Source organism: Odocoileus virginianus, chromosome 20 (genome assembly GCF_023699985.2).
Source record: "Odocoileus virginianus isolate 20LAN1187 ecotype Illinois chromosome 20, Ovbor_1.2, whole genome shotgun sequence".
Taxonomy (NCBI): domain Eukaryota; kingdom Metazoa; phylum Chordata; class Mammalia; order Artiodactyla; family Cervidae; genus Odocoileus; species Odocoileus virginianus.
In genome coordinates this window covers 15323352-15343133 of record NC_069693.1, presented here as the reverse complement: position 1 = coordinate 15343133, position 19782 = coordinate 15323352, and the positions used below count along the sequence as shown (strand labels likewise).

General features: G+C 45.5%; 1 protein-coding gene across 3 annotated transcripts; it reads right to left on the bottom strand.

Moving 5' to 3' along the window:
- Window positions 1-7359: 7359 nt before the first annotated feature.
- Window positions 7360-10854, bottom strand: KRTDAP (keratinocyte differentiation associated protein). Of its 3 annotated transcripts, XM_020871814.2 has the most exons (6): window positions 10724-10847; window positions 9406-9444; window positions 9269-9310; window positions 9051-9095; window positions 8194-8241; window positions 7360-7518 (listed from the first exon to the last, which is right to left on the bottom strand). In XM_020871814.2, exons 1-6 carry the CDS (start codon window positions 10808-10810, stop codon window positions 7480-7482), a joined length of 300 nt encoding a protein of 99 aa, XP_020727473.1. In that variant the 5' UTR covers window positions 10811-10847; the 3' UTR covers window positions 7360-7479. The 3 variants fall into 3 exon arrangements, with proteins under 3 accessions (XP_020727473.1, XP_020727474.1, XP_070307968.1); XM_020871815.2 differs by lacking the exon at window positions 9269-9310 and having other exon boundaries at window positions 10724-10844; XM_070451867.1 differs by lacking the exons at window positions 7360-7518; window positions 8194-8241 and having other exon boundaries at window positions 9071-9162; window positions 10724-10854.
- Between the last annotated feature and the right edge of the window lie 8928 nt (window positions 10855-19782).

Sequence of the window (19782 nt, the reverse complement as noted above, 5' to 3'; positions counted from 1 at the left end):
TCCTGGAGATCTTCCCAACACAGGAATTGAACCCCCGTCTCCTGCATTGCAGGCAGATTCTTTACCATCTGAGGAAGGGACTCTAACAGAACCTGGGTTCAAAGCATGGCTTTGCTGCTTCCTCTCTGGGTGCCTTTGGGAAAGTCACATCACCTCTCCGAGCAGCAGTTTCCTCATCTGTTAGGAAAGAGCAAATGTGTGCTGTTGTGAATGCTAGCTCTCTAACTGTATCTGGGTCATGAGCTGACTGGCGTTACAGAGCATAATGATAACAGCTACCCTTTGTTAATATGAATGTTAGGCTAATATTTATTGTTTCTTAACTCCTATGAAGTACTGGTGGTATTCTCACTTTACAGATGATGAGACTGAGGCCCCAGCAGGTGGCCACCCAGAGGTCGCATGGTTTGTGAAGTGTGTGTGTGTGCGCTCAGTCACTCAGTTGTGTCTGACTCCACTACCGCTTGGACTGTAGACCACCAGTCTCCTCTGTTTATGGAACTTTCCAGGCAAGAATACTGGAATGGGTTGCCATTCCCTACTCCAGGGGATCTTCCTGACCCAAGCATGGAATCCACATCTCTTGTATCTCCTGCATTGGCAGGCGGATTCTTTACCACTCTGCCACCTGGGAAGCCCTTGAAACCAGCTTTGACTGATTTTAAAGCACGTGTTCTAATCATCAGGTTATAAGCCTTAAATGCCTCCGGCAGCTGCCCATCACACTCACCAGTGATTTCTAAACATTTTTTATGAAAGGAAGCATTTTGTCTGGGAAAATCTTATTTAGAACCCCAGTCTGTAAAGCAAATGAATGTTGTTCAACTCCAGTTAAAGTGAGAGTAATGTCATAGGTCCATGCCAGTTTAATTCTGGCTCTGTTTAGGCTGTGTGAGCTGAAACAAATTACTCATCTCTCTGAGATTCAGTTTCTTCATTTGCAAGATGGGGATAATGATACCAACCTAATAGCTTTGTTATGTGGATAAACTGAGATAATATATGCAAAACACTTGGCATGAAACCTGGCTTGTGATAAGAACCAAATTAGAGTGGCTGTTGTTGCAGTTGTGGCTGTGTTTGTTGCCGGAATCTCTTCACCGGCCCCGGAATGAAGTGGAAATTTCTCAGCCTTGTATTCACGGCCCTCCATCATCTGACCCAACCTGCATTTCCAGCCTTCAGCACCTACACTGTATTACAACAACCCCAACCCAGTGTCCTGCCTACCAGTTCTGCATTCATGCTCTGTCCACTGGCGGAATCCTCATGGTCCTCCTCCTCGCTCCAACAGCACACTTTAAAAAAATACTAATGAACCTGTTTGCAGGACAGAAATAGAGACACAGACATAGAGGACTGATTTGTGGACACAGTTGGGGAAGGAGAGGGTGCGATGAATTAAGAGAGTGCCACTGACATATTTACACTGCCATGTGTACAATAGATAGCCAGTGGGAAGCTGCTGTATATCACAGCAGCTCAACTCAGAGCTCTGTGATGACCTCCCGGTGGGAAGGGGTGTGTGTGGGAGGGAGGCTCATCAGGGAGGGGATATACGCATACATCAAGCTGATTTACATTGTTGTACAGGGAAAGTCCCTTTCCTATAACGTTTTCCTTGAAGAAACACGGGAAATTCCAAGAGATTTTGTTGATTTCCTCTCCCTGGAATCCTTTACCAGCTTCTTCTATACTTCTTTTTCCCTGCAGACTGGTAGGTAGAGCTACAATGGATGCTAGAGTTTTAATTTGATTTGAAGTTGACTGTTGGCAAGAATACTTCATAGATGGTGATCTGTCTCTTCTCTTGAATCAGGTCTCCTCATCTTTCTTATAGTATTTGGACAGATCCATGAGTCCACAGATTGTCAGCCTGATCCAGCCTTCTCAAGTTCCCTGCCAGTGTTTCACCTGATGGTTTTAGCAGTCACTGATGCTAGCCTAGACCCATTATTTTATTAAGTTTTGCAAAATGGTGATATTATAATTCTGTTAATCCTTCTGCATTTATTAGCTTCAAATTCTTGTGTAAAGAAAAACTATTTGTTTGCCCAGAGGTACATTTCCTACAGGAAAGAGAATAAATGCTTGGTTCATTCCCTTTGTTTAGCGGTTTTCGGAATAATGAATTCGGCTCCCAAGCAGCCTCTAAAGGTTACAAATGAGTTTGTTGGTCTTTTTTAACCCTATTATGAATTCTTCAATGCCTAGCTCCAAAGTTATTTCCCCTAGTTTTTTTACCCTGACTGAAAAGAAATTTCTCCCTTCTGAATTTAAGCACATCTTTTCTAACAGTATCCAGGGCTTTCTACCACTTTCTTCTTTATCTACCACTGGATTAGAAACTCCTTGACAGCATTCTGCACAGCACTTAACATAATGCCTCAGGCAGTGTTTCTCAAACTTCACAGTGCCTTAATTTGAATCCTATGGGGAGCTGCGGTGGAGAAGGGAGCAGAGTCTTTGTTAAAATGCATATTCTGATTCACTGGCTCTGGGATGGGCTGAAAGTCTGCCTTCTCACAAGTGCCAAGTGTTGCCAATGCTGCTGGTCCAAGGAGCACGCTTTGAGTAGCAAAAGGGTATGGTGAAGTGCTCGGGGCTGGTGCATTGGGACGACCCAGAGGGATGGAGTGGGGAGGGAGGTGGGAGGGGGGATCAGGATGGGGAACACATGTAAATCCATGGCTGATTCATGTCAATGTATGGCAAAAACCACTACAGTATTGTAAAGTAATTAGCCTCCAACTAATAAAAATAATTGGGGGGAAAAAAGGGAATGGTGAATGTATGGGAAATTTCATTCACTCAGTAAGAAGTGCTTATTCAGACTAGTTCATGGGCTAGGCCCTAATACCTTAAAATGCAGAAGGTTTTATGGTGGATTTATTTGTTTCATTAGTTTTTTTTTTAATTTATCTTTTTGAATATATAATAGTACATATGGTAAAAAAAATTTTTTTTCTATTTTTCATAAAATCCAAAAGGGTACACCAGCCCCCAGAGATGATCACTGTTACTTCTTGAGTTTTATTCTAGAAGTACTTTATGCATGCCTGCATACTGAGTCATTTCAGTTGTGTCCGATTCTGTGAGACCCTATGGGCTGCAGCCTGCCAGGCTCCTCTGTCCGTGGGATTCTCCAGGCAAGAATACTGAAGTGGGTTGCTGTGCCCTCTTCCCAGGGATCTTCTTGACTCAGGGATCAAACCCTGCAGATGTCTCTTGCATCTATCTTCATTGGCAGGTGGGTTCTTTACTGCTCGTGCCACCTGGGAAGTCCTACTTTATACATACAAGAGCTACCATCGTTTTTTTTAAACATTCTATTCCCTGCTCTGCCACTTTCTTTTTCCATTTTACTATATCTTAGAGATTATTCTATATTTCAACATATATTTCTGCATCCTATTAATGAGTATCATAATGTCCACACAGAATGCATTTGTTGTTTCTATGAAATGTAGAGTGAAATGGCTTAGCTTCTTCCTTATCCTACACATTCCCCAGAGAGAACAGGTATCATGTTTTCTGTCCTTTGAATCCTCTAAATTATCTCACCCATGTTGGTCCATCTTTGGCAATTTCATTTGATCTAGAGTACATACATCATGCATTTACAAAAGCATGTCTGCATTTTTTTTTTTACCTTCAGAGTCCAATCTTCCTAGATTCATAAACTGTTTCTTAACTCTGTAACCCCTCAGTACTCACAGATTACTGTTGTGTTAATAAAATATTGAGTTGTCCAAAAAGTTCATTTGGGTTTTTCCATGCCATCCTTGGGAAACCCTGAACGAAATTTTCAGTCAACTCAATGTTATTGTGCAATACTAAATACATAAATTTGTGTTATTGGTGGGGTTCAGTACACACTATCCCCAAATACACTACCTTAGCATATTGAATATTTCAAGCTGAAGAAATCCAAGAAAATATATGCAGGAACGACTCTCTGACCTTCCCTAGAAGCAGGTCACAAGACCCTCATGTGTGAAGCAGGTCACGAGACCTTCATGTGCCCTCCATCCACCCAACGGAAAAGGTCATGCTTGCCTCCAAGATGGAGGGACCCCCAAGAGGAATATTATTGAACAAACCTAAGTTTCCCCAGTTTACTGAGCTCATATCCCATTTGTCCTATCCCATTTCACCATGACTTCCCTCTCATCAAACCTAGCACAAAAATAGACAAACCTGACTGCTTCTTCAGCCTTTCACTTATTTGTGAAGGCTCCCATGTCACATAAAACTTACACTAGGTAAATTTGTATGCTTTTCTTCTGTTAATGTGTCTTTCGTTACAGATACCCAGTCAAGAACCTGAAAGAGTAGAAGGAAAAGATTTATTTTTTCTCCCCTCCAGTATATTTAAGGAAAAAATAAAAACATTAATAATAGAAGCCTCTGTCACTTCCTACTGCCTCCATGTATCCCTTCCCTGTCACATGATGGTCTCTCTACCTACGAGATAACTACTATCCTGAATTTTGCATTAATCATTCTCCAGTATTCCTTTCTCAGTGGTTCTCAAGCCATTAGAATCACCTAAAGAGCTTGTTTAAACATGAATTTCTGGGTTCCACTCCAAGTTTCTGATATAGTAGATCTGGGGCAAGGCCCAAGAATCTGTGCTTCTTGTAAATTCTCATGTGGTGCGGATGCTGCTGATCCCAGGCCTACACTTTGAGAACTACTTTATCTCAAAGATACTCCTGCCTTCTACGTAATGACAATTTGTCTCCTTCCGTAAAACCTGCTCACTCAATAAATATAGCTTAAAGACTTCCCCTTCTTCTTCCTCTCCTCCATTTCCTGTCACCCAATTTGTGAGCGTTCCATCTTTGCTAAGTATTTTAATTGACTGTGGCATTTGACCAGTTTTCCATTTTTTCTTTTCCATTAATGATCCTGTTTATAAGTTGCTTATTGTTTGTGTGTGTATGTCAACTAGAAGAACAGGTATAAGCAACATTTACATGTCTTACTCATCTAGACTTTAAGCTCCTTGGAAGCAGGAACCAAGTAAAGGCGTTCAGAACATGCCATGTTAAAATATTCTGCTTTGATGATTAATTATTGATTATTTTGAGCTGAGGACACTTATTAAACAGCAGATAACAGGAAGGGCTCTCTGACATCCCCCATACACACCTAAAAGTGAGTTGTAAATTTTTCCTTGAGAAACATATCCTCCCTGTACCAGGAAGAGAAGAACATTCTTATCATCAGAGACTGGGAGTTGACTCCAGTCTGTATAAACAAACCTACTAAAATAACCCTTATCTTCCACCAGTTCCCTTCACGTACTTCCCAGTCACTGTCCCACAATTTATTGCCCCTAATACAAGCCACTGTGCTTTGTCACATCCCCACAATTTATCATTCTTTTTGTGAAAAGGTGTGTACCGTATAATCTTTAGGACCTAAAGACTTTGGGTTTTCATTTTCCATCTGAAGATATCTGTGTATATGTAAAAACAAATTAAATGTATCTGCTGCCTTTCTCCTGTTAACCCGTCTCATGTCCATTTAATTATTAGGCTAGCCACAGAACTTAAGAGTGTAGAGGGAAGTTTTTCCTCCCCACGACACAAGCTTAATTTCCCTTTGTAGTCTACTTCTTCAAGTAAACTACAGGCCACAGTCTGCAAGTTCTGTTGCTTGTAAGGGCCGAAAGGCAATGTAAATAAGTGAAATTTGCCACGTGGAACTTAGCTGAGACCATGTCCTATGTAAAGACAGCAGCTGTTACCTAGATTTAAGCCAACTGAGGGTCCCTTGTTGTCTCGTTTTCCCAGTTTCCAAGAGAAACCAGAAATAACCCCAACTAATTCAACAGTTTAAGTACATACAGCAGCCACACAGAGCACAGATTCCAAACAGAGTATGTCTGCAGGAACCGAAACTGAATCCATTCCATACTTCTAGACCTTTGTGGTAAATGGGTGGATGGATGAATGGGTGGGTGGGAGGGTGGGTGAGTGAGTAAGTGAGTAAATAATGAATCTGGGTCTTTACCGCAGTTCCCAAGGTTGTAGGGGAGGGGAGTGGAGAAAACAAGCAATTGTTGAGGACTTGTATTCCTGGCCCTGTGCAAAGGGTTTTACATACCTATTTGACCTTCATAACAACACCTCAAGGTAGTTATTATCATCCCTGTTTATTTCCACACTCATTTCACAGATAAAGAAAGGAGGCTTAAAATGGCCCAGGGTCACACCACTCGTTTTCTTTATTTATAACCTACCTAATTTTTTTTTTACTTTTATTTGCATTTATTTTTTGCGACATTTATTCCTGGGCCATAAGTTTTTGTTTCTGCAGTTTCTTATGGGATATCTTTTTCTTCTGTGCAACCTCCTCTTCTTGACGACTTGAGGACCGTCTGTTCTTTTTCAGTCAGGATCCTGTGGGGTTTTCTGGGTCAAGTGAATAACGTACCACTTCTAGGCGTCACCTCAGGCTGATGGCTCAGGCGGTAAATCACCTGCCTGCAATGCGGGAGACCCGGGTTCGATCCCTGGGTTGGGAAGATCTCCTGGAGAAGGAAATGGCAACCCACTCCAGTACTCTTGCCTGGAAAATCCCATGGATGGAGGAGCCTGGTAGGCTACCATCCATGGGCTTGCAAAGAGTCAGACAGGACTGAGCGACTTCACTTTCACTTTCAGGCTGCTTACTGGAAAAGCTATAGCCTCCCTAATTTTTAAGAAGGGATTTCAGATGGACTGTTATGATTCAAGCCGGGTCCTGAGCCTGGAATCCCAGATAGCTCTGTTATACCAAAACACCACCACCAGAGGACTCAGGTTCTCAAAAGGCAGGTCAGGCAGGGTGCCAAATGTTCAGGAGGCAGCTTAGTTTCCTTGGGGATCTTACCAAGCACTCATCACTTCATGCTCCTCAGGGATGTCAGCCAGTGCTAAGGAGCTAAGACACAGGGGGTCTCTTGCCAGCCTGATACGCCCTTTCCACTTCATCCTGTCTTACTACCCTCTCTACTTACTCTGTGTGTGTGTGCGCATGCAAACTCAGTCATGTCCAACTCTTTGAGACCCCAGGGACTGTAGCCTGCCAGGCTTTTCTGTCCAAGGGATTCTCCAGGCAAGAATACTGGAGTGGGTTACCATGCCCTCTTCCAGGAGATCTTCCCGACCCAGGGATCGAACCCACATCTCCAGCATCTCCTGCCTTGGCAGACGGGTTCTTTACCACTAGCATCACCTGGGAAGCCCTTCTACTTACTATCCTCTCAGAAGTCAGAATTTCTGCCTACCAGCCTTGGATCCCACAACATCTTAATTCTTTTGAGAGCCCAGTAAGATAAGGACAGAGATGCAGATGCCAGAGCTGTTTGTTTGGAAAACGTTTTATTGGAGTTACTGAAGCAGCAAAGGGTGATCAAGGAAGGGATGGTGATCAGTAGCCCAGTCTTTCAGTGGCATCAGCAGCACTGGGTCTCAAAGGGGCAGGTCACTGGGCATCAGGAGTTGCACTCCTCAGTCCTTTCAGCTGAGAGAGAGAGAGGCTACAGTCAGATTGGAGACCCTGGGGCACAGGGAGCCAGGGTCCTAAGAAAGCCCAGGATAGGGTGGGGTTCTGACAGAGAGGACTCACTGCCCTGGTCTAAGTTCCTGTTCTCCTCTGCGTTATAGTGGCTGCAATTTCCCTTAGACTTATTTTGTTGTTGTTGTTTAAATTTTATTGGCAGATAATTGGTTTACAATGTTGTATTAGTTTCAGGTGTACTGCAAAGTGAATCTGTTTTACATATACATATATGCACTCTTTTTTTAGATTCTTTTCCCATATAGGCCATTATAGAGTATTAAGTAGAGTTCCCTGTGTTATACAGTAGGTCTTTATTAGCTATCTATTTTATTTGTAGTAGTGTGTATATGTTAGTCCCAATCTTCCAATTTATCCCTCCCCTCCCTCCCTGCCAACCATAAGTTTATTTTCTACATCAGTAACTCCATTTTTGTTTTGTAGCTAAGTTCATTGTTAGCCATTTTTTAGATATCACATATAAGTGATATCATGTGATACTTGTCTTTCTCTGTCTGACTTAGCTTTGGTCGGAAGAACGTTTAGCCCGCTTTCACTTTCCTTACTCTCCTGCTCAGATCCTCTGCTTTTTCCCTCACCCCCAGCCTCCTTTCTCTCCTAATGCCCACTTCCTCTTACCTTAGGAAAGGCATCCCAGTTGAGGAAAGGAAGTTTCCTTTTGATAGACTAAGACGGAAAAAGAGAATGAGAGTGATGTTTTACAGGTCAGGTGAACATGGATCAGTAAGCTCTTGTTGAAGAGTTCTCTGAAGTGGTGATGGTGTCATTGTCTTATAAATATAGTAAGGATGAATATTTTCTGAGTCTGTATGCTGTGCTTGCCTTGTACAGACTACTTTACAGGCATGATTTCATTTGGTCTTTGCAGCAATCTTTTGATTTCGATATTGACATCATACCCACTTCACAGATGAGGAAACTGAGGCTCAGAGCACTGAAGACATTTGCATGAGGGCACATAGTGAGTATGTGCGGGATCACGCACCACAGGCTCTACTTTTGGTTCTGCCACGGACTTAGTCTTCTTTTTTTTTTTTAATATTTATTTTTATTTAGTTATTTGACTGTGCTGGGTCTTAGTTGTGGCATGTGGGATCTAGTTCCCTGACCAAGGATCAAACCCAGGCCCTCTGCATTATCCACTGGACCACCAGGGAGGTCCTTGGCTTTAGCCTTCTAAATTTAGGTAAGTCATTCAACTTAGGACCTCATTTTCTTCCTGGAGGTTGAGGGGATTTGAATAAACCCTTGACTGATTAAGTTCTTACTTTTCAGGGATTGTCTTTGTGGGTCACATTAGAAAAACAAGGTGTGGGCACGACAGCCTCCCAGGGAAACTTTCTTCAACTGGGCAGCATTCCAGCGGGACAGTTACTCCCTCCTGGAACCCAGGGAAGCACCAAAAGGGCTAGACCGGGATGTGTTACCCCTATCCGGAAAAACAGTCAGGAGAGAAAGGGCGCCCGAGCTCTTACCTCGAAGAGAGCGTGCCAGTTCAGGAATTCATCGTTCTTGAAAGCCTTTGCAGAGAGAGAGAGACCAGAAGAGGGTCACTTCGGGGAAGGACAGAGCTTGGCCCCTGGCCGTCTGGAAGAGAGAGGGGCCGAGGAAACCCTGCAAGCTCTCCGCCCAGGCACCAGCCTCCTTGAGGATGGGGGTGTTTGTGGAGGCCGCTCTAGAGAATGAAACTTACTGATCGCAACTTGTCAATGTTCAGGAACTGGGCATTAAAGGCCTAGGCAAAGAAGCAGGGTGTTAAGAAAGTTACTGAAGAACATTGAAGAGGTAGGGGACGAACTCATAGTCAGATGGGGAAAACAGATGGTTTACCTCGGGTCCTGCCGCATAATTACCAATGGTGGTTTCTTCCTGGAAAGTGAAGAAGAGAAAGGGGCTAAATGATCACCTGATGGCAAATCCCCTTCCCCAAAACCTCTCTGCCCCTTCCCGCCCTCCACAGGCCAGCCCCATTCTCCATCCCGGGGGGCCTCAGTTAACCCACTCCGTCCCAGTATAGTGGTGGACGGTAGACAGACAGGTGGACAAGAAAGGGATTGGAGGGTGGCATGTGGGAGACAGAGAGTTCAGAGCCCAAGCCCGAATCCCCTGTAAGCAGCAGGAGGAAAGGGTGGAGAAAAGAGGACTCCTCCCAAGAAAAACTAGCTTGTGTGGTTCTGCGGTTGACTTGGGGTGTTCCTGAGACACCCCCACTTAACCCACAAAGCTGGGCGGGGGAGATTAGCAGGCAGGTGGGACCCCTTTCTGAGGAGCCCTGCCTGTCTTTAATTGATGGAGGTTGGATTGCTTTGTGACTTGGTTGCCACCAGAGTCCCGGTCTTCGTCTCTCTACTCCAGCTGGTAGCCAGCCCCCATCCCAGGACCTCAGCGCTCCAGTCTGTCACCCTCCCCAACTCAGCTGCCCAGCTTCATCCCCCGCTTACTCCTTCCTTCCCACAACAGAGGTCACAAACAGTAGCCCACAGGCTAGACCCTAATGTTGACATCGCATCATAATTTGGCTTGTTTGCTTTTTGATTTGAATTAAGCATTTTTAATTAGTAAGAGTTCATAAATCAGATTTCCAGGTTGTCTGGAAAACTTTTCAACTCCGGCCACACCGGCTACCTTTTCCCAGTTAGCAGCAGGCAGGTGGCATATGGACTGCCCCTTTCGAGATGGGGCAAGATCACACCACCCCCCCTGAAGCTCCACCAAGCCCTCTTGCTCCCCATTGTCACTTGCTCCGGTCCTACACAGTGGAGTCTGTGCCCTGTCGTTAACTTTCATATCCAGCATGGACATTCTCCCCCGACAGTAGGATAAGGTGAGAAGAGGGGGACCTCAGGAGTTTTCCTGAAGTCAAAAAAAGTTGTGGCTGAACCCAGACGACCAGCCTCAGCTCCTGTCCCCTCAGGATGTCCAGCCTCCACCCCACACTTGACCATCCTTTGCAAGAAACATAAGCCTCTCTACCCCTTCCCACGAATGCTTTGTCTCCTTCCTCCCGTCTTCCCTTCCTCAGAGCCCCAGCTTCTCCTTCAGCCCCTGGGAATGCCCAAAGATAAGAGCCGCTTCTCTAGTGACTGATGGAGGGTAAAGAAACTGAGGAGTAAATCAGCTAATAAGAGAAGCCAGGTGACGTGCTCACCTCAGAGCTGGCCAGGGCTGCCCCCTGAGCAGAGTGGAGAGCCAGGACAGAGAGAAGAACGACAGCGGGAAGAACGGGGATCTTCATGATGTCAACTTTGGGGTGCTCTGAGGCAAGACAACCCAAGGCTTGCCCTTTATATTCCCAGGGAGGCAGATCTGAGCAGAACTGGGGTCCCCACCCCACTGACTCACCTCCAGATCCTATTGCCCACCCCTGGGGCTCTAGGAAGGGGAGGTGTGGACTGTTCCCCACTTACCTTGGATTTCTCAATTCACATACTGCCCCGGGCACTCGAAAGGTGAGCCAGCAATGGGGTTCTTCATGCAGACAGAGCTGAGATGGAGACAGGTTGGACCTGTCCCTCCAAGAGATTGGCAGTGGCACCCAAGCAATCTGTCCTTTTGTCTTTGTCTCCTTTCCTTGTAGCTCTTGGTTCCTCTCTTATAATTCAGGCTTTTTCCCACCCTATCCAATTCTGTCTAAACTCCCTACACTGTCATTGAAGGCCTACCAGGCTCTGGCCTCAACCCACCTTTCTAACTTTTCCTTCCTTTTACTCCCTTTGCACATACCTCATGTTCTGGCCAAACTGAACTCCTTACCAAAGATACCCTTTTACTGCCCGTGCTAACTTATGCCTAAAATGCCCTTCTCTCCACTTTCGTTCTCAGAACCCAACACCCATCTTAGATTAAGCTTCCCTGATATCTCTCATCAACAGTTACCCCTGACTCCAAAACTTTCCCCTCCCTCCTGAGAACTGCCGTAGCAGTTCATTTGTATCTCTCTGGCATTGTACTTAGAGTCACTTGTGTTCTTCCCTCTTAGAATGTCAAGTTCCTTGAGGTCAAGGACTATATCTTGATTACCTTTATATCCCCCAGCACCGCGCCTTAGAATGGAGGGGGTCTACAGATGCTAGATTAAGCATTTTAGAATTTAAGCATGCTTCCACCAAGTTGTACACTTTCTCCCTTTAGGGCTGGACCCATTATCGAGCTGTCCATCTTTTACTCTTGGCTCTTCAGGGAGGTAACTGTCTTGAGCTAAGACAAAGAACTCAGAAACACAGGAAAGCAGAAACATGTCTTAGAGCTACCCAGAAGGAGATGGGCTCTAGATCCTAAACTTTGAGCACTTACACCATCTTGCTGAGCTGATTCTGTTCCCCACCCCACTCCCCCAGCCTGGGAGTTGTATCATCTCAAAGCAACAAACCACCCTCATCAAGCAGCCTTCTCTGCAGCGAGGTTCAGGCAGCCCAACCGGTTCCTGACGTAACAGGGAGGTGCTGGAATGAAGACAGGTGCTGCCTGGACAAGGCAAGATCTTCTTTAAGAGTGGACTCTTGGGACTTCCCTAGTGGTCCAGCGGTTAAAACTGCATCTTCCAGTGCAGCGGGTGTGGGTTTGATCCTGGTCTGAGAGCTATGATCCCACAAACCTTGTGGCCAAAAAACCAGAACATAAACAATAGAAGCAATATTGTAACAAATTCAATAAAGACTTTAAAAATGGCCGATATTAAAAAAAAAAAAACCTTAAAAAAAAGATGACTTTGCTCTTTACCCCAGCCTGATGGGATACACAGAGCTAGCAGGCCTAGCGAGGGAGGGCTGGGTCTTACTCAGCAACAGTCTTCTTGAACCCCAGAAGCTGGAACATTGGTTCAATTCTCCTCCTGCCCCCACACCCCAGTCCCCAACATCCTGTCCCTCTTTAGCCTCAGGAAGCCTCCTCTATCTTTCTAACAGCACCTCCCCATCTGCAGAGATGTCTGAAGAGACAGTGTTTGAGAAGCCGTCAAACACAGATGACCAGGTCACCATGGATATCACGCAAGTGGTGCTCCTGGAGGGGACAAGTGAGAAAATGACAGATGGGTGGAGCACCTCCCAAAAAGGTTTTCTGGAGGACACGAGTTTTTTTAATGTGTGATGAATTCTTACCAACTAATTAACAGGACCTGAAGGAGCTCATTAACCATCATTCTGTCAGCATAGAGTCAACTATGAATGAAGCTGAATGAAGAATGAACAAAATGGGACTTCCCTGGCATTCCAGTGGTTAAGAATCCCCCTTCCAACGCAGGGGACATAGGTTCAATTCCTGATCAGGGAACTAAGATCCCACATGCTACAGGACAACTAAGCCCGTGAGCCACAAGTACAGAGAAGCCCGAACGCCAAAACAAAAGACTGCACATGCTGCAACTAAGATCCAAAGCAGTCACAAATAAAAAATAAAGAATGACCAAAATGAAGACTCGACCAAGGAGAGCTGATGTGGTGTACTGAAGTCCCACCAGACCTGCTAATGAAGGAGCACTTCGGCCTGGATCACTTAGAAAAACAGACCAGCCCAGCACCGTCACCTCTCTGGCTCCAGAGAACTTTTGCAACAAACTGATTTCCCTGTTTTCCTTTCCACCTCATGCAAATGCTGCTAATAATAACGTGAGCCAGTTTATTGATGTCCTACTCTGTGGCAGGCCTTGCGCTAAGCGCTCGAAGTGCGTGATCTCACTGAAATCCCACAGAGCTCCTGTGAAGCGAATATTATAATTATCCACAGTCTGTAGGCAGGAGAACCACAGCACACGGAGGTTAAACCACTCATGCTAGGTCACACAGCCAGGGCGTGGCGAGGCCAGCATTACAACCCCAGATTCCAGAGCCTGCCCCTGTCTCACCCCTTTCCTCAGCCTGCCCACCTGGAACCTTGTATGTGTTAGACCCATGCCCTGAGAGCTGGGGGGCAAAGCTTCAGAGAACCCCCACTAGTCCACTTCAACAGGTGTCCTGTTTTTTAATTTTTATTTGCTTAATTTTTGGCTGTGCTGGGCCTCTGTTGCTGGATGGACTTTCTCTAGTTACAGCGAGTGGGGGCTACTCTCCAGTGGTGGTGGACAAGCTTCTCCTTGTGGTGGTGTGTCTTGTGGCAGAGCACAGGCTCTAGAGTGCACGGGCTCAATCACTGTGGCCTGTGGGCTTAGTTACTCCAAAGCATGTGGGATCTTCCTGGACCAAGGATCGAACCAGCGTCCCCTGCACTGGCAGGCAGATTCTTAACCACTGGACCACCAGGAAAGTCCCAGCTGTCCTTTAGTGGTATGTGGCCTGCACAGCCGTATATAGCAGCTCTGAGCAGACATACATTAATTTCAGCGAATTAAAATGCAATCTCAAAAATGACAGAATGATCTCTGTCCATTTCCAAAGCAAACCATTAAAGACACAGTAATCCAAGTCTATGCCCCAACCAGTAATGCTAAAGAAGCTGACGTCAAACAGTTCTGTGAAGACCTACAAGACCTTCTAGCACTAACACCCAAAAGAGATCTCCTTTTCATTATAGGGGACTGTAATGCAAAAGTAGGAAATCAAGAAACACCTGAAGTAACAGGTAAATTTGGCTTTGAAGTACAGAATGAAGCAGGGCAAAGGCTAACAGAATTTTGTCAAGAGAATGCACTGCTCATAGCAAACACCCTCTTCGAATAACACAAGAGAAGACTCTACACATGGACATCACCAGATGGTCAACACCAAAATCAGATGGATTATATTCTTTGCAGCCAAAGATGGAGAAGCTCTATACAGTCAGCAACAACAAGACCAGGAGCTGACTGTGGCTCAGACCATTAACTCCTTATTGCCAAATTCAGACTTAAATTGAAGAAAGTAGGGAACACCACTAGACCATTCAGGTATGACCTAAATCAAATCCCTTACAATTATACAGTGGAAGTGACAAATAGATTCAAGGGATTAGATCTGATAGACAGAGTGCCTGAAGAACTATGGACGGAGGTTTGTGACATTGTACAGGAGGCAGGGATCAAGACTATCCCCAAGGAAAAGAAATGCAAAAAGGCCAAATGGTTGTCTGAGGAGGCCTTACAAATAGCTGTGAAAGAAGAGAAGTTAAAGGTAAAGGAGAAAAGGAAAGATATACCCAATTGAATGCAGAGTTCCAAAGAATAGCAAGGAGAGATAAGAAAGCCTTCCTCAGTGATCAGTGCAAAAAAAATTGTGGAAAACAATAGAATGGGAAAGACTAGAGATCTCTTCAAGAAAATTAGAGATACCAAGGGAACATTTCATGCAAAGATGGGCACAATAAAGGACAGAAATGGTATGGGCCTAACAGAAGCAGAAGATACTAAGAAGAGGTGGCAAGAATACACAGAAGAACTGTACAAAAAATATCTTCATGACCCAGATAATCACAATGGTGTGATCACTCACCTAGAGCCAGACATCCTGGAATGCAAAGTCAAATGGGCCTTAGGAAGCATCCTTACGAACAAAGCTAGTAGAGGTGATGGAATTCCAGTTGAGCTATTTCAAATCCTAAAAGATGATGCTGTGAAAGTGCTGCACTCAATATGCCAGCAGATTTGGAAAACTCCGCAGTGGCCACAGGACTGGAAAAGGTCAGTTTTCATTCCAATCCCAAAGAATGGCAATGCCAAAGAATGTTCAAACTACCGTACAACTGCACTCATCTCACACACTAGCAAAGTAATGCTCAAAATTCTCCAAGCCAGGCTTCAACAGTACGTGAACTGTGAACTTCCAGGTGTTCAAGGGGGAATTTAGAAAAGGCAGAGGAACCAGAGATCAAATTGCCAACATCCGCTGGATCATCGAAAAAGCAAGAGAGTTCCAGAAAAACATCTTCTACTGCTTTATTGACTATGCCAAAGCCTTTGACTGTGTGGATCACAATAAACTGTGGAAAATTCTTGAAGAGATGGGAATAACCACCTGATCTGCCTCTTGAGAAATCGGTATGCAGGTCAGGAAGCAATGGTTAAAACTGGACATAGAGCAGCAGACTGGTTCCAAATAGGAAAAGGAGTATGTCAAGGCTGTATATTGTCACCCTGCTTTTTAAACTTAAATGCAGAGTACATCATGAGAAATGCTGCACTGGATGAAGCACAAGCTGGAATCAAGATTGCTGGTAGAAATATCAATAATCTCTGATATGCAGATGACACCACACTTAAGGCAGAAAGCAAAGAACTAAAGAGCCTCTTGATGAAAGTGAAAGAGGAGAGTGAAAAAGTTGGCTTAAAACTCAACATTCAAAAAACTAAGATCGTGGCATCTGGTCCCATCACTTCATGGCAGCAAATAGATGGGGAAACAGTGGAAACAGTGAGAGACTTTATTTTCTTGGACTCCAAAATCACTGCAGATGGTGACTGCAGCCATGAGATTAAAAGATGCTTGCTTCTTGGAAGAAAAGCTATGGCTAACCTGAACAGCATATTAAAAAGCAGAGACATTACTTTGCCAACAAAGTTCTGTCTAGTCAAAGCTATGGTTTTTCCTGTAGTCATGTATGGATGTGAGAGTTGGACCATAAAGAAAGCTGAGTGCCAAAGAATTCATGCTTTTGAACTGTGGTGTTGAAGACTCTTGAGAGTCCCTTGGACAGCAAGGAGATCCAACCAGTCCCTCCTAAAGGAAATCAATCCTGAATACTCATTGGAAGGACTGATGCTGAAGCTGAAGCTCCAATACTTTGGCTACCTGATGCGAGGAGCCAATTCATTAGAAAAGACCCTGATGCCAGGAAAGATTGAAGGTGGGAGGAGAAGGGGATGACAGAGGATGAGATGGTTGGATGGCATCACCGACTCAATGGACATGAGTTTGAGTAAACTCCGGGAGTTGGTGATGGACAGGGAGGTCTGGCGTGCTGCAGTCCATGGAGTCCCAAAGAGTTGGACATGACTGAGCAACTGAACTGACTAACTGAAGCTGTGTTCTTACCAATGAAAACAGAGAACTAAGAGATTAAGTGGTCCTCACTGAGCATATGCCCCAGAATGAACCTGCAATTGCCCCAGATTCCAGATGCCTCTTATAGTTTGAGCATCTTGCCACACCAAGGGTGTGTTTAAAGATAGTCTTCTAGTGTTTAAAGATAGGTGCTTTTATATAATATCTCTAAACACAAGCCTATTGTTTTGTTTCATGTGCACAACCCAAGAAATTCCGTTCACATTCTGGAGAAAAGTAAACTGGGTGTGCCACAGGGAACTCTGCTCACTGTTATGTAGCAGCCTGGGTGGGAAGGCAGTTTGGAGGAGAATGGTTACATGTATATGTATGGCTGAATCCCTTTGTTGTCCACTTGAAACTACCACAGTGTTGTTCATCAGCTACACTCCAACATAAAATGAAAAGTTAAAAAAACAACAACAACAACTGGCCGTGCCGGACTTATGATTATTTCCATTTGGCACCTTCATAATTTTCAAGGGTAATTTTGGCTTTACATGATTTATGCTGTAATAATCTAGAGTCCAGTGTCCCTCTCTCCCCACTCTCTCCCCTTCTCCCATTTAAACTGCCTTGGTGAGTTTTGTGTTTCCCAAGTGTCCAGTGTCCAGTGGTTGGGCAGGTTGGGAAGAGAGGCATAGGAGGGTCCTCACTGGCAGAGAGAGTCCCCGAAGTTCAGGTAATGGGACCCTCAGCAGGAGAATCTTCCCAGGTTCAGCCTTGCTTTGGCTGCATCTCATAGGGTAAGTGGAGTCAGCCAGAGTCACCGAGCCTGCCTCTGTGACACCCCAGCCCCAAGTCTGACTGATCTCCTAGTTCTCACTCCGATAATACCAGTAAGCCCCTGATTTCCCACAGGCCTTGGCCCACTCCGCCCCAAATCTGCCAGAACTTGAGTGTGGGTGGGAGGTGAGGCCCAACCCTGATTGCTACATTACAGACACACCTAGGGGCTGGGAGCCAGCCTCCTAGGGCTCAGGGAAGGGCAGCACCCCAGGGTCTCAGAGTCTTGTGAACATCGAGGTGAAAAGCCTAGAATCCTTGGAGAGAAAGGGGCCAGGGTATGAGGTATGGGGTATGGAGGGGCAGAGCCCAGGGCATCCCTATCTCATCCTTTCCTCCCTCTGCCGGTGTTGTGGTCACACCCAAGGACGCAGTCACGTTGCCCAGCAGGTCTGGCTTCTTCCCTTGCTGCCCAGCCTCTGCTCTGCGTACACTTTGCTTAAACTTCTCCCAGGAAGACTTCGTAGATGCAGCCCACTTAATTCTTTTTTTTATTTTTCGAGACGTAGAGTTTTATTTCATTATGATAGATTCAAACCAAGGTTATAAAAGCCCAAGGATAATGACTAATACATTCCATGAAAAGATTTTGTTACTGCTTGACAGTGACCTGTGCTAGACAGATACCAGAATTACTTTTGTTTTTCGAAAATATCAAACAACGACTGAATTGGAAAATTTTTCATGCAATTCTTGTGGGTGAATATTCCCAGAATACGATATAAAAGTTGACCAACTTGGAGATAGACCATCTCATTTACCTACTTTATCTCAATACTTCTTATACATTATAAGCTACATTCACAAGTGCCTGATAGAGGCTAACAGTCTGTTGAACCCACTTAATGCTGACCCCGCTTCCATTTTCTAATTCCCAAATGTTTATTAAACAGATTTTTTGGCTCTTAGTGCTGAGGATTCGAGATGGACAGAAACCTGTCCTGTGAAACTTCTGTTCCATTAAAGTAGACAGATTATAACCTAACAAAAAAATTAAGAAACAAGATCATTTCAGAGGATGACAAGTTCTGTGAAGAAAGAAAGACCGGGTGATGTGAGAGTGGCTGGGGAGGTGACGTTGTTAAGCTGGCTTGGGGATTTGCATTTAGACCAAAAGTCATTAAAGTTTTTAGCCTCTTGATTACCCCAGGTTTCAGGGACAGGTAACAGCAGTGTTCTTTGGGAGACTGTCCTAGCACATCTGGGTTGACATTGGACAGAGAGACCAGAGCCAGAACACGCTGAGCCATGCTCAGGGGTTGAAATTTTATTTGATGGTTAATGGAATTTGTGGGCTTTCCTGGTGGCTCAGCAGTAAAGAACCCACCTGCCAATGCAGGAAACTCAGGTTCCATCCGTGAGTCTGGAAGATCCCTTAGAGAAGGAAGTGGCAACCTACTCCAGTGTTCTGGCCTGGAGAATCCCATGGACAGAGGAGCCTGGCGGGCTACAGTCCATGGGGTCGCAAAAGAGTCAGAAATGATTTAGCCACTAAACAACAACAGTGGGGTTTGTGAGGGGTTCTGAGCAGGGGAGACTCTGGCTGCTGTGGGAGAACGGATGTTAGGAGAAACTCAAAAGTCAGAAGCTACTTCAAGAAGCTGCTTCAGAGGTCCTGGCAGGAGAAAGGGCTGGCCTGCTGTTTTATGAGAATCCTTTACACCAGAGGGCCTCAACCTGCTTCAGCTGGTGCTTTAAACTTGAGAGGGTGGCATTCAGCCCTTTGGACCATGAACGCCCCAAGTCCAGAACTATGTTGACCACCTCGACCCCTCAATCCCCAGCTTCTCCCTCAATCCCTCAGGGATTGGCAGGCAACGTGAGGTCCCGCAGTTTCTGTCGCTCACCCACTCTCCCGGAAGGAAGCCAGCTGTCAAGCCCGCTGTCAATTCGGCTGGAAGGACTGAGCGGCAGCGCGAGGACGGACGCGCTCTCCCCCCTGTGGCTGCGAGGAAGTACTGCAGGGCCCTTCCTAACCAGGTGAGATCCAGAAAGGGTGAAAGTGTTCGTGGCTCAGCCGTGTCCGACTCTTTGCGACCCCAGTGGACTGGAACCCGCCACTCTCCTCTGTCCGTGGAATTCTCCAAGAAAGAATTCTGGAGTGGATTGCCATTCCCTTTGCCAGGGGATCTTCCCGACCCAGGGATCAAACCCGGGTCTGCTGCACTGCAGGCGGATTCCTTACCTTCTGAATCACCAGGGAAGCCCCTGAGATTCAGAGATGAATATAAAGCAGGAACCCCGGCTTAAGGACAAACGTGAGAAACGGATGCACGTCAAGTCATTTCCCCTAAGTCTGCTTTGGGCCCGGCTTCTTTCATTTCTTCATCAGCTGTTTGATGAGCCAGGCCCTGAGCTAAGCCCTGGGAACTGAACCTCCCCTTCCCCCTCATGTCAGTCATTTTGCACACCCCTCTCAGGAGGAAGGGGCTTCCCCAGTGACTCAATGGTAAAGAGTCCGCCGGCAATGCAG

What these genes read in the sequence shown, in the direction of transcription:
- KRTDAP (XM_020871814.2), bottom strand. Translation starts at nt 10,810, where the DNA reads ATGAAGATCCCCGTTCTTCCCGCTGTCGTTCTTCTCTCTGTCCTGGCT. An exon ending in ACTGGCACGCTCTCTTCGAG is followed by an intron (nt 8,242 to 9,050) that starts GTAAGAGCTCGG and finishes TTTCCGTCTTAG; the next exon opens with TCTATCAAAAGGAAACTTCC. An exon ending in ACTGGGATGCCTTTCCTAAG is followed by an intron (nt 7,519 to 8,193) that starts GTAAGAGGAAGT and finishes TCTCTCTCTCAG; the next exon opens with CTGAAAGGACTGAGGAGTGC.